Source organism: Pantherophis guttatus, chromosome 9 (assembly GCF_059756535.1).
Source record: "Pantherophis guttatus breed Tessera chromosome 9, ASM5975653v1, whole genome shotgun sequence".
Classification (NCBI taxonomy): Eukaryota; Metazoa; Chordata; class Lepidosauria; order Squamata; family Colubridae; genus Pantherophis; species Pantherophis guttatus.
The window spans coordinates 27,798,878-27,810,956 of record NC_142071.1 but is presented as its reverse complement, the minus strand read 5'-3'; the positions used below and the strand labels follow the sequence as shown (position 1 = coordinate 27,810,956).

The 12,079-nt window shown below is 46.4% G+C and overlaps 1 protein-coding gene across 1 annotated transcript in view; it reads left to right on the top strand.

Annotated features, from left to right (window-relative positions):
• The window catches only part of SORL1 (sortilin related receptor 1), a 107,521-nt gene that overhangs the window by 19,861 nt on the left and 75,581 nt on the right, over positions 1 to 12,079 (top strand). Inside the window, exons 2-4 of the mRNA XM_087875698.1 lie at positions 3,252 to 3,368; positions 7,454 to 7,579; positions 9,477 to 9,638. Coding sequence (XP_087731824.1) covers positions 3,252 to 3,368; positions 7,454 to 7,579; positions 9,477 to 9,638 — 405 coding nt within the window. The remainder of the gene's footprint in view (positions 1 to 3,251; positions 3,369 to 7,453; positions 7,580 to 9,476; positions 9,639 to 12,079) is intronic.

Sequence of the window (12,079 nt, the reverse complement as noted above, 5' to 3'; positions counted from 1 at the left end):
CCTGCCTTAAATCCTGACATTTTTCACTTTGCCAGGAAAGCTAAAACTCCAATCCTTCCCTTGAAAGCCAAACTTTCACCCTTGTTGACCTCTCAGTGGAATGAAAGCAGGAGATCAAAGGAACTGCAGGTGTCGCTTTGCCTTCCGACAGTCAAAAGACGCACAGGCTTGTTCTCACAGTTGTGATGATCCAGGGTGCAGCTGCTTGGCTTTGATTATTATTTATGATGCTTGCGTCACGGGCCTTGAAATGCGTTAATTCTTCAGCCACATCCTGGGCCAAGTTGGAAGAATCCGGACAGCTGATCTCCCCACCCCCCTCCCAATTTTTGAACTCAAAAATAGGTGAAGAGATAAAGATGGAAATTTACGTGGGTAGCGTTTGTCTGCAACACTCTAAAGTAGAAAAATCTGGCCAGCCGCCTGATCTTGGGACATGTACGTCTATTTTAGAAGGAACTACATTTTAGATTTTTTAGCGTATTGCGCGGAGAGAGAGAGAGATTAGATTAACAGAGTTGGAAGGGATCTTATAGGTCATCTAATCCAGTGGTCACCAACTGGTGGTCCGTGGACCACTTGTGATCCGTGAGAAAATTTTGGTGGTCTGCAGAAAAATTATTTGCGTTTTTTATATTGCACTAAATCAGGAGTCCTCAAACTACGGACCCTGGGACAGATAACATGCAATGAATGTTTGTGTCGCTGCAGAGAGTCTCCCCCTTTGGGGTCTTTTTGTGTGGGTCGGAGGGGGGCAGAAATTCCAACTTGGGGTCTGCTTTGGCCTCCTGGTCTCAGCAGGAAACCCTATATCATTACGGACAAATGGCAGTCCAGTCTCTTCTTGAAGGTCTCAAGTGATGAAGCTCCCACAACTTCCGAAGGCAGTTTTATTTTTATCTTCCTGGTGAATCTAAATAAACATTAGGAACTTATCTGCCAGCTCTGGCTTTAGATGGGCAAAAGAATCCAAAACACCTTCCTTATACCAAGGTATTCTAGATAAATTGGACTAAAGGTAAAGGTAAAGGTTCCCCTCGCACATATGTGCTAGTTGTTCCCGACTCTAGGGGGCGGTGCTCATCTCTGTTTCAAAGCCGATGAGCCGGCGCTGTCCGAAGACGTCTCCGTGGTCATGTGGCCGGCATGACCACCGCAACGCCGAAGGCGCACGGAACGCTGTTCCCTTCCCACCAAAGGTGGTCCCTGTTTTTCTACTTGCATTTTTTTATGTGCTTTCGAACTGCTAGGTTGGCAGAAGCTGGGACAAGTAACGGGAGCTCATCCCATTATGCGGCACTAGGGATTCGAACCACTGAACTGCCGACTTTTCGATCGACAAGCTCAGCGTCTTAACCACTGAGCCAGCCCTCGGGGACTCTAATAGCCACAGAACCAGGGAAACAGTTCCTAAGATTCTTAACCAGTGTAGGACTGAATGGGTGACTCAGGATATAACTGAGTTAAGGTATGTGCGGAGGGACTTGGATTCAGATATTCGTTTATTGACTTCATTAATAAGTTGCCTTTCCATTGGAAAAGGCCCCATGAGATGGCTTACAATTTAGAAGAAACAGATGGCAGCGAGAAAAGCTTATGAAAAATAGGAGCCAGTGAAATGAAAACATGAAAGATAAAATCAATTGGGCTTAAAAGGCTAAACAAAAGAGATCAGTCTCTACGGGTTTCTGAAAAGCGCAGAGAGAGTAGATCAAACGGCAATCCGAAGGGAGTTCGTTTCTTGGATGCCTCTGCCTCCCCGGGTTACAAGTTGCCTTGGCTTACAACCACAGATGAGCCCCGAATTGAGGTTGCTCAGTGAGAAAGTTGCCTAGTGAATTTGATGACTTTCCTTGCCACGTTGGTCAAGGGAATCGCTGCAGCGGTTAAGTTAGTAACACGGACGTTAAGTGAATCCGACTTAATTCGACCCTGGGACGTTGCGACTGTCGTAAGTATGAACCAGTTGTCAAGCATCCGAATGTAAATCACGTGACGGTCAGATGCCGCGACGTGTGAAAAATGGTCCTTAGGTCACTAGTTTCATGTCGTTGCAACTTCAAACGGTCGTTAAATGAACTGTTGTACTTCGAGGACTCTACCTGTACTCAGTGGCGGGATCCTCCTGGCTTAACAACCGGTTCAGAGCTGTGTGCGCAGTTTGAACAAATCTTCACTTCCGAGTTTCTTTAGAGGACTAACGCAGCTGATTCGCACGGCAATCGGATCTGCCGCGCGAATCAGCTGAGGAGATAAAGGTAGGAAAATAGCGTGGGTGGGCGGGTGAGCCCATTTGATCGTCGGGATGAACCGGTTCGCTCTCAGCTGATTGTCGGAGCTACCGATTCGCCCGAACCGCTCGAATCCCACCACTGCCTGTACTGCCATCAGAGTGCCAATATCTCTCCTTCTTCAAGGTATTCATAAAGTACGTCAGCACAGAGTTTAGAGACTAGAACCCACTGACCTTGAGAAACAAAACAAACTCTGGATAGCTATCCTCTTCTACCGAGGAAATCATTGTGGTTAGTTTTTCATGGCTTGATGACGGCAAAAGACAGATGATGATCAAAATATCCACAGGAGCCCTGTAGAATTCAGGGAACCTAACACTGTTCTGCTCCCGAGCTCCGCTTGCTCCTCTTTCAAATCACAAGGTATATAACAGGGGTGGCAAACCTTTTACTCACCAAGTGCCGAACAGATATGCGTTTTGCACGCTTCACGCATGGGCATGCGATCCGTGCTAAAGCGAGGCTCCTCCCCTGTGCGCTGTATGTGCAACCGCACCATCTGCACATGTGCACAACTTTCACGCGTGCCCCCGTGCGCTGCGCACGCAATCACACCATCTGGGCATGTGTGCAGGTTTCATGCAGGCCCCCCCGTGCCAACATTTTGCGCATCCACTGCACACAAGTACTCTCACGCACATGTGCAAACACGCACGCATGCGCAGGAACGCTCCGAAGAGCAGCTGCATCCCCTGAATTGTGTGCATGTGCACCGGAGGCCCAACACCAGCTGGGGCACACACTCGTGCGCAGCTGCAGGTGAGTTGGGCAACAGCTCAGGTGCCCGAAAGATGGTACTGCGTGCCATCATGGGTATAGAAGGTAACCAAACAGCCTCTACCTTTCTCATTCTTTCAAGGGTGGAAATAAGCCAGGGAGAGTTGGAGGTTTCCTTCGCTTGTATATCTCTTGCGTTGTTTCGTTGCTTTTCGTCTAACCCCGTTTTCTCTTATCCAGGTTAGCTTGAACGATTCCCACATTCAAATGGTTGTTCACTGGGCTGGGGAGAAGAGCGATGTGATTGTAGCTTTGGCCCGGGACAGCTTAGCATTGCCAGGTTCCAAATTTAGTGATGTAAGTATTTTGCGTTTTATCTTTGGCTAATTATTGTTTATCAGATACTAACTTTGCATTTAGGCTGGAAAACATTGCCAGAGAAAGTAGTTTGATCTTTTCTCAGCATCAACAGAGTCTGCTGCTTTAGTCTCCTCTTCTCCTTCTCCTCCTCCTCCTTCTTCTCCTCCTTCTCCTCTTCTCCGTCTCCTCCTCCTCCTTCTTTCTTCTTCTTTCCTCCTCCTGTTCTTCCTCTCCTTTCCTCCTCCTCCTTCTTTCCTCCTCCTCCTTCCTCCTCCTTCTTTTTTCTTCTTTCCTCCTCTTCCTCTTCCTCTCCTTTCTCTTCCTCTTCCTCTTCCCTTCTTCTCCTCCGCCTCCTCTTCCTCTCCTTCTTTCCTCCTCCTCCTCTCCTTTCTCCTCCTCCTCCTTCTTCTCCTCCTTCTCCTCTTCTCCGTCTCCTCCTCCTCCTTCTTCTCCTTCTCCTTCTCCTTCTCTTCCTCCTCCTCCTTCTTTCTTCTCCTTCTTTCCTCCTCCTTCTCTTCCTCTCCTCTCCTCTCCTCCTCCTCCTTCTTTCCTCCTCCTCCTTCCTCCTCCTTTTTTCTTCTTTCCTCCTCCTCCTCTTCCTCTCCTTCTTTCCTCCTCCTCCTCTTCTTCCTCCTCCTCCTTCTCCTCCTCCTCCTCTCCTCCATCTCCTCCTCCTCCTCTTCCCCTTCTCCTTCTCCTCCTCTTCCTCCTCCTTTCTTCTTCTTTCCTTCTCCTCTCCTCCTCCTCCTTCTTTCCTCCTCCTCCTTCCTCCTCCTTTTTTCTTCTTTCCTCCTCCTCCTCTTCCTCTCCTTCTTTCCTCCTCCTCCTCTTCTTCCTCCTCCTCCTTCTCCTCCTCCTCCTCTCCTCCATCTCCTCCTCCTCCTCTTCCCCTTCTCCTTCTCCTCCTCTTCCTCCTCCTTTCTTCTTCTTTCCTTCTCCTCTCCTCCTCCTCCTTCTTTCCTCTTCCTCCTTCCTCCTCCTCCTCCTCCTCCTCCTTTCCTCCTCCTCCTCTCCTTCCTCCTCTTCCTCCTCCTTCTTCCCCCCTCCCCCTCTGTAAAGAACTCAGCAAGTGTAAAGCAATTTTTAAACCTTGGATTCTGGTGGCCCTTGAATTACAGCTCTTACCCCTCCTGAACACATAGATGCGAACGATGAAGCAGCAACATGTCGAAAAGCCAAATTTAAGAAAAGCTGATTTTTAGGCTGGCTGGCTGGCTGAATAGATGGCATGCGGTTTTTTTGGAGCAGGGAATGGCAATTAACGTGTAAAGTTAAACATAATTAATATTTTATCCGTAAAACCAATTGCCAATTTAATGATAAACTAATTAAACCACCCAGCTAATTAAATTAATAATTAATGCATTAAAGCTAATAATCAGATCAAATTAACGCTTCAATAGCTCAGCTTTAATTGAATTAAACCTTCGGGTTTTTTTCACCCCTGTTTGGAGGCTGATAGAATCCTACTGAGTGCCATAGACAGATAGTTGGTTACTTTTTCACAAGGATCTCACCAGGAACGAGAGGCAAAGTGTGAAGGTGGATTTCCACACTTCCTCCTCTACTCATCCCTGTCCCCATCCAGGAAGCAACTTGGAATTGTTTCCAGAATAATAATTTGGAATTGCTTTTACGCATTCTTGTAAAGGCAAGGAGTAAGTCACCAGTACCCCGCATTTTGCAAACTTGGTTTAGTTTAGTTTACTTTATTGTCATTGCATTGTTTCCAGAATAATAATTTGGAATTGCTTTTAGGCATTCTTGTAAAGGCAAGGAGTAAGTCACCAGTACCCCGCATTTTGCAAACTTGGTTTAGTTTAGTTTACTTTATTGTCATTGCATTGTTTCCAGAATAATAATTTGGAATTGCTTTTACGCATTCTTGTAAAGGCAAGGAGTAAGTCGCCAGTACCCCGCATTTTGCAAACTTGGTTTAGTTTAGTTTACTTTATTGTCATTGCACATCGTACAACGAAATTAAATGCCATCTTCCGTGTACCTTATAACTATAAAAATAAAAACACCAACACACATCCTTCACATTCTATATAATTGAAACTGAAAACTCCTGATAATTGCATTAATATTGTATTATACCAGGGGTCAGTCACATGTGGCTCTTTCACCCCTCTGCTGTGTCTCCCTGTCACTCAAAATATGCGTCACAACTGCCAATGTACGACACCCACTGGCACGCGATTTATTAAGCTTTTCAACCCCCGGTAGGCCAACCATGGATAAATCCAAGAAAAGAAAAGTTTCAGAAGAAAACAGAACGTTTAATTCAACTACATATGCTAGTTTTGTGGCCGCTCAAGAAATACTCAGGCACGGGAAGGGTTTTGTGGCTCCCGGTGTTTTCTTTTCTGTGGGAAACGGGTCCATATGGCTCTTTGAGTGTTTAAGGTTGCAGACCCCTGCACTATACCATAGAATTCAGTGTAGTTACTGCCCTGGGATAGAAGCTGTTTTTCAGCCCATTTGTCCTTGTTTTTATTGTCCTGTACCGTCTGCCAGATGGTAATAGTTCAAAAAAAAAAAAAAAAAGGGTGCCCAGGATGAGATGAATCTTTAAAAATATTTTGAAGTAAGGCAGCGGGAGCTATAAAGCTCTTCCAAGGAGGGGAGAGGGCAGCCAATGATCCTCTGGGCAATGACGTTGACCCTCTGGACTCCTGTCCTATCTGCCACCGTGCAGTTGGCAAACCATACACAGGTGCAGTAGGTTAAAATACTCTCTATGGTTCAGCGGTAGAAGGTCACCAGTAGTTTTCCATTCAGTTGTTGTTTCCTGAGAAGTCTCAGGTAGTATAATCTCTGCTGCCCCCCCCCTTTTTTTAAAAAAAAATTTGATTTATATGCCGCCCTTCTCCGGAGACTCAGGGCGGTTTACAATGCGCTAAGCAATAGCCTTCATCCTTTTGTATATTTATATAAAGTCAGCTTATTGCCCCCACAACTGGGTCCTCAATTTACCTACCTTAGAAAGGATGGAAGGCTGAGTCAACCTTGAGCCTGGCGAGATTCGAACCTGCAGTAATTGCAGACAGCTGGTCTTAATAACAGGGTGCTTTAGACCACTGTACTACCAAGGCTCTTTTTGACCAGTGCTGCAATGTGAGCGTCCCAGGTCAGCTCCTCTTTTAGGATAACTCCCAGAAACTTAAAACTGCCCACTTGCTCCACTCGGTCTCCGTTGTTAAGCAAGGGCTGGATGTCTGATCTATTCCTTCTGTAGTCCACTATAAGCTCCTTGGTCTTATTGGTGTTAAGGCCTTGATGGTACAGTGGTTTAATGCACCCTGTTATTAACACAGCTGCCTGCAATTTCTGCTGGTTCGAATCTCGCCAGGCTCAAGGTTGACTCAGCCTTCCATCCTTTCTAAGGTAGGTAAAATGAGGACCCAGTTTGTGGGGGCAATAAGCTGACTTTGTATAAAATATACAAAAGAATGAAGGCTATTGCTTAACGCATTGTAAGCCGCCCTGAGTCTCCGGAGAAGGGCGGCATATAAATCAAATTAAAAAAAAAAAAAGGACCAAGTTATTGTCGCCACACCACGAAAACAAACAAACAAACAAACAAACAAAAGGTACAAACACACTTTCTGTCCTATAAAAATCAGAAGTTCAGCGAGTTTCTTTTCTTTCTGAAGGAAAAAAAAAAGTGTTTCAGTGATCTGTGAAAAGACACAATCCCGATCGCTCACAAGAGACTTATGAATGGGAGTGGAAAAAGTGGCTAGATTATGTGCAGAACAAATATCAAATTAGGAAGTATCAAATAGCTTTTCATTGAAAGTATTATATAAAAATAGAAATGTATGAATTTTGTGAAGATGAAAAATTGTAAGGGGGTTTGAAGGGTTCAGGTTTTATAAAAGGGGATTTTGATGGGATTATATTCTGTGGAAGTCAGGGAGCGGGAGGGGGAGGGGGGTTTGGGAGGGTTAGGGTGGGGAGTATGGGGTGGGGTGGGGGGAAAAATGGGGTGAAAATGTAATTGTAAAACTTTTGCAATTAAAAAAAAAAAAGACACAATCCTGGCATTTCTCACGTCTGCCTCTTTCTTTGCTTAGGTTTATGTTTCCTATGATTATGGGAAAACGTTTAAAAAGATATCCAAAAAATTTGGTTTTGGCCCAGGGAACTCCAGCCAAGCTGTGATCGCTCAGTTTTATCACAGCCCAGCCGACAACAAAAGGGTAAGTAAAATCAATAGTTTGATTGCTGAATGGAGAATTTAGACGGATAATCCTTGATTTACGACTTGCAGTTTGGGAGCAGAATTCCCATTGCTAAATCAGGGCAGTTGTTAGGTCATATCTGTAAATAAATAAATATCTGATATTACGACCTTTTTTTTGTCACAGTTGCTAAGTGAATCAATGGATTCATGGGGTCGTTAAGCAAATCTGGCTTCCCCGATTAACTGCTTGTCGGAAGCCTGTTTCGAAATGATCAGAGCACCTGGGATGCTGCAACCAATAGAAATACTTAGAGAGCCAATTTGATCTACTGGTTTAAGGCACCAGGCTAGAAACCAGGAAAAGGTGAGTTCTAGTGTCATCTTATGGCACGAAAGCCAGTCAGGTGACTTTGGGCCAGTCACTCTCTCTGAGTCAAGTTACCTCTCAGGGTTGTTTCTGTGGGACTAGAACTCACTATCACCTGGTGTTTGGCCTAAAGTCACCCAGACAACTTCCATGCCTAAAACAAAACTAGAATTCACCATCTCCTGGTGGTTGGCCCAAAGTCATGCAGCCGACTTTCGTGCCTAAAGCAAAACTAGAACTCACCATCTCCTGGTGGCTGGCTCAAAGTCACCCAGTTGATTTCATGCTTAAGGTGGGACTAGAACTCACCATCTCCTGGTGATTTACCCAAAGTCATGCAGCCGACTTTCATGCCTAAAGCAAAACTAGAACTCACCATCTCCTGGTGGTTGGCCCAAAGTCACCCAGTTGATTTCATGCTTAAGATGGGACTAGAACTCACCGTCCCCTGGTGATTTACCCAAAGTCATGCAGCCGACTTTTGTGCCTAAAGCAAAACTAGAACTCACCATCTCCTGGTGGTTGGCTCAAAGTCACCCAGTTGATTTCATGCTTAAGGTGGGACTAGAACTCACCATCTCCTGGTGGTTGACCCAAAGTCATGCAGCCAACTTTCGTGCCTAAAGCAAAACTAGAACTCACCATCTCCTAGTGGTTGGCTCAAAGTCACCCAGTTGATTTCATGCTTAAGGTGGGACTAGAACTCACCATCTCCTGGTGATTTACCCAAAGTCATGCAGCCGACTTTCATGCCTAAAGCAAAACTAGAACTCACCATCTCCTGGTGGTTGGCCCAAAGTCACCCAGTTGATTTCATGCTTAAGGTGGGACTAGAACTCACCGTCCCCTGGTGATTTACCCAAAGTCATGCAGCCGACTTTTGTGCCTAAAGCAAAACTAGAACTCACCATCTCCTGGTGGTTGGCTCAAAGTCACCCAGTTGATTTCATGCTTAAGGTGGGACTAGAACTCACCATCTCCTGGTGGTTGACCCAAAGTCATGCAGCCAACTTTCGTGCCTAAAGCAAAACTAGAACTCACCATCTCCTAGTGGTTGGCTCAAAGTCACCCAGTTGATTTCATGCTTAAGGTGGGACTAGAACTCACCATCTCCTGGTGGTTGACCCAAAGTCATGCAGCCGACTTTCGTGCCTAAAGCAAAACTAGAACTCACCATCTCCTGGTGGTTGGTTCAAAGTCACCCAGTTGTTTTCATGCCTAAGGTGGAGCTAGAACTCACAATCTTCTGGTTTCTAGCCTGGTGCCATAACTGTATGGATAATCAAACCTGAACTTTTTAGAACCTTTGTGTTGTTGGCAATCGCGCAGCATAAGTAACTATTTAATAAACAACCTTAAATTAATTTTGAGAGATGTAGTAGGTGCCCTCTCCATGTTTTTGGGCTTGGTGTACGATCCAACTAACTTGAGTTTATCCATAAAACCATAGTTAAATATATTGTGTCACTCGCAATTGTATAGCTGTCTCTTGACTTGTTCTTTTAATCTGTTTCTCCTTCCTTCCTTCCTCCCCTTCCTTCCACAGTACATCTTTGTCGATGCGTTCTCCCAGTACCTCTGGCTCACCACGGATTTTTGCACCACCGTTCAAGGCTTCCCAGTTCCATTTAAAGCCGCAGATCTCCTCCTGCACAGCCAGCTCCCCAATCTTGTCCTGGGATACGACCGATCCCATCCCAACAAACAGGTGAATAAGAGAACGGGTGACTTCCCCCCCTCTCCCCAATCTTTCCTTGGCAGCCATTGAGACATTCTGCATCGGAAGGGCTTAAGGAAGAAATTTCTTGGACTTCCCAGGGATTTCTCTCCCTGCAAACAGCTGCTTCCCCTTTAACCATGAGAAGTCCCAGATTCAGGTCAAAAGATATAACAACAGCGCTTAGACTTATATACTAATCAATAAATAAAAAATTGAAAATTGACTTATATACTGCTTTACAGTGCTTTTACAGCCCTCTCTAAGTGGTTTACAGAGTCAGCCTCTTGCCCCCCAACAATCTGGGTCCTCATTTTACCCATCTTGGAAGGATGGAAGGCTGAGTCAACTGTGAGCCTGGTGAGATTCGAACTGCCAAATTGCAGGCAGCCGGCAGTCAGCAGAAGTAGCCTGCAGTACTGCACTCTCACCACTGCGCCACCATATGGTTTCCATAGGGAGCATCAAAGATACCAAGATGGTAGCTGGAACTAATGATTGAAGCTCCGTTTCTATTATATTTGTGTCGCGTGGACAATTGGCCTAGAAAAGGGCAGATCTCGGATTGCAAACTTGCAGCCAACGCTTGACTTCTTTTGGCTTCTACCCATAGGTAGCTCTGATGTAGCATTTCAGCCCCATGGCTGCCCTGACCATCTTCACAGTTGCTTCCTGGTTACAATATGAGCGCGGTCATAATTATCTTAACCGGGTTGAGTTCCTTCACGTTCAACGTGAAGCTATCACGAAGCTCACGAAGTTGTGGTCCATGTTGGTCTGGACTTCGGCTGTATTAGGAGAACTCCAGCTTGAGCAGGGGGTTGGATGGGAAGACTCTGTTAATCTTTATATTTTTAACCCAAGCTGGCCTCCAGGATGTCACCTTCTACCTCTGAAGCAGGGCTGGGCCGCTGGGGGTTCATAGGGGCTCGGGAGAACCTCTAGCTAAGATTCTGTGCAGTTCGGAGAACCCCCAAATCAGTGGTGGGTTTCAAAAATTTTTACTACCGGTTCTGTGGGTGTGGCTTGGTGGGCGAGTTGGGGAAGGATACTGTAAAATCTCCATTCCCTCCCCACTCCAGGGGAAGGTTACTGCAAAATCCCCATTTCCTCCCGATCAGCTGGGACTCGGGAGGCAGAGAGTAGATGTGGGCGGGGCCAGTCAGAGGTAGTATTTACTGGCTCTCCGAACTACTCAAAATTTCCGCTACCGGTTCTCCAGAACAGGTCAGAACCTGCTGAAACCCACCTCTGCCCCAAATCCCACTCCTGGCTGGCCCCGCTCACCCCTCCCAGGAGTGTCCACGTGGCCCATTTTGGATGCAGGTAAGTGCAGGGTGCACGTGGAGGCTCGGGGAGGGCGAAAAACGGGCCTACCGGAAGTTCGGGAAGCCCGTTTCCGGCCTCCAGAGCGCCTCCGGAGCCTGGGGAGGCCGTTTTCGACCTCCTGAAGGCTTGAGGAAAGCCTCCAGAGCCCGGGGAGGACAAAAACACCCCCCACCACCCGCCATGGTGCAGGAGGCGGACTAGGCCACACCCACCATGGCCATGCCCAGCCAGCAATCGGGCAGAGAACCCCTTGCTAATATTTTTGAAGCCCATCCCTGCTCTGAAGGTCTCTAGAGGTGATCTCAGAGGACCATCTCATGATTGGCCACATCCCTAAGCAGTATGTTTGCTGCCTGAAAGAGGGAGAAAACAAATCCCGAGTTTTCTCCTGCTCTTGCAACTTCTACCATGCTCCAGATTTTGAATCGGGTCAATTGCGTTTGGATTTTGCGCTCTATCTCTCTTCGGTCCAAGACTGAGGTCCCGGATGGAAGGAAATTCGCCAGCTCTCCCTCTATCCATCCCCCCCCCCAAATCTCTTTTTCCGACAAGAATCCTGCTTTTGTTCTTCTTCAGCTCTGCTCGACATTGTTTGCTGGTGCTTGGAAGGAAGGCAGCACCAGGATGGAGCAACGGATGCCAGGGAATGCATCGGCTGCTTTGATTCTGGCAGCAACGAGGCTGTTTGCCTTCTGTGGCCACACACCCGTATTTTTATGCTTTCTTTCTGCTCCAATGCACCCATGTATTTCCCCCCCCCCTTTTTTTTCTTTTTGCTTAGCCACAGGGGGAAAAAAAATACTGCCTGGGGATGAATATAATGCAATATTTCTGTCTTTCTGGTCTCATTAGGCAGACATTTTTGCTCTGTCCTTTCTCTTTCCTTCCCTTCTTCCCCTCCTCCCCTTCCCATAGAAAATAGGATTATTCTTTTTCTTTCTTCCTTCTTCCATTTTCTTTCTTCCTTCTCCCTTCCTTTCCTTTCCTTTCCTTTCCTTTCCTTTCCTTTCCTTCCCTTCCCTTCCCTTCCCTTCCCTTCCCTTCCCTTCCTTTCCCTTCCCTTCCTACATTTTCCTTTCCTTTCCTTTCCTTTCCTTTCCTTT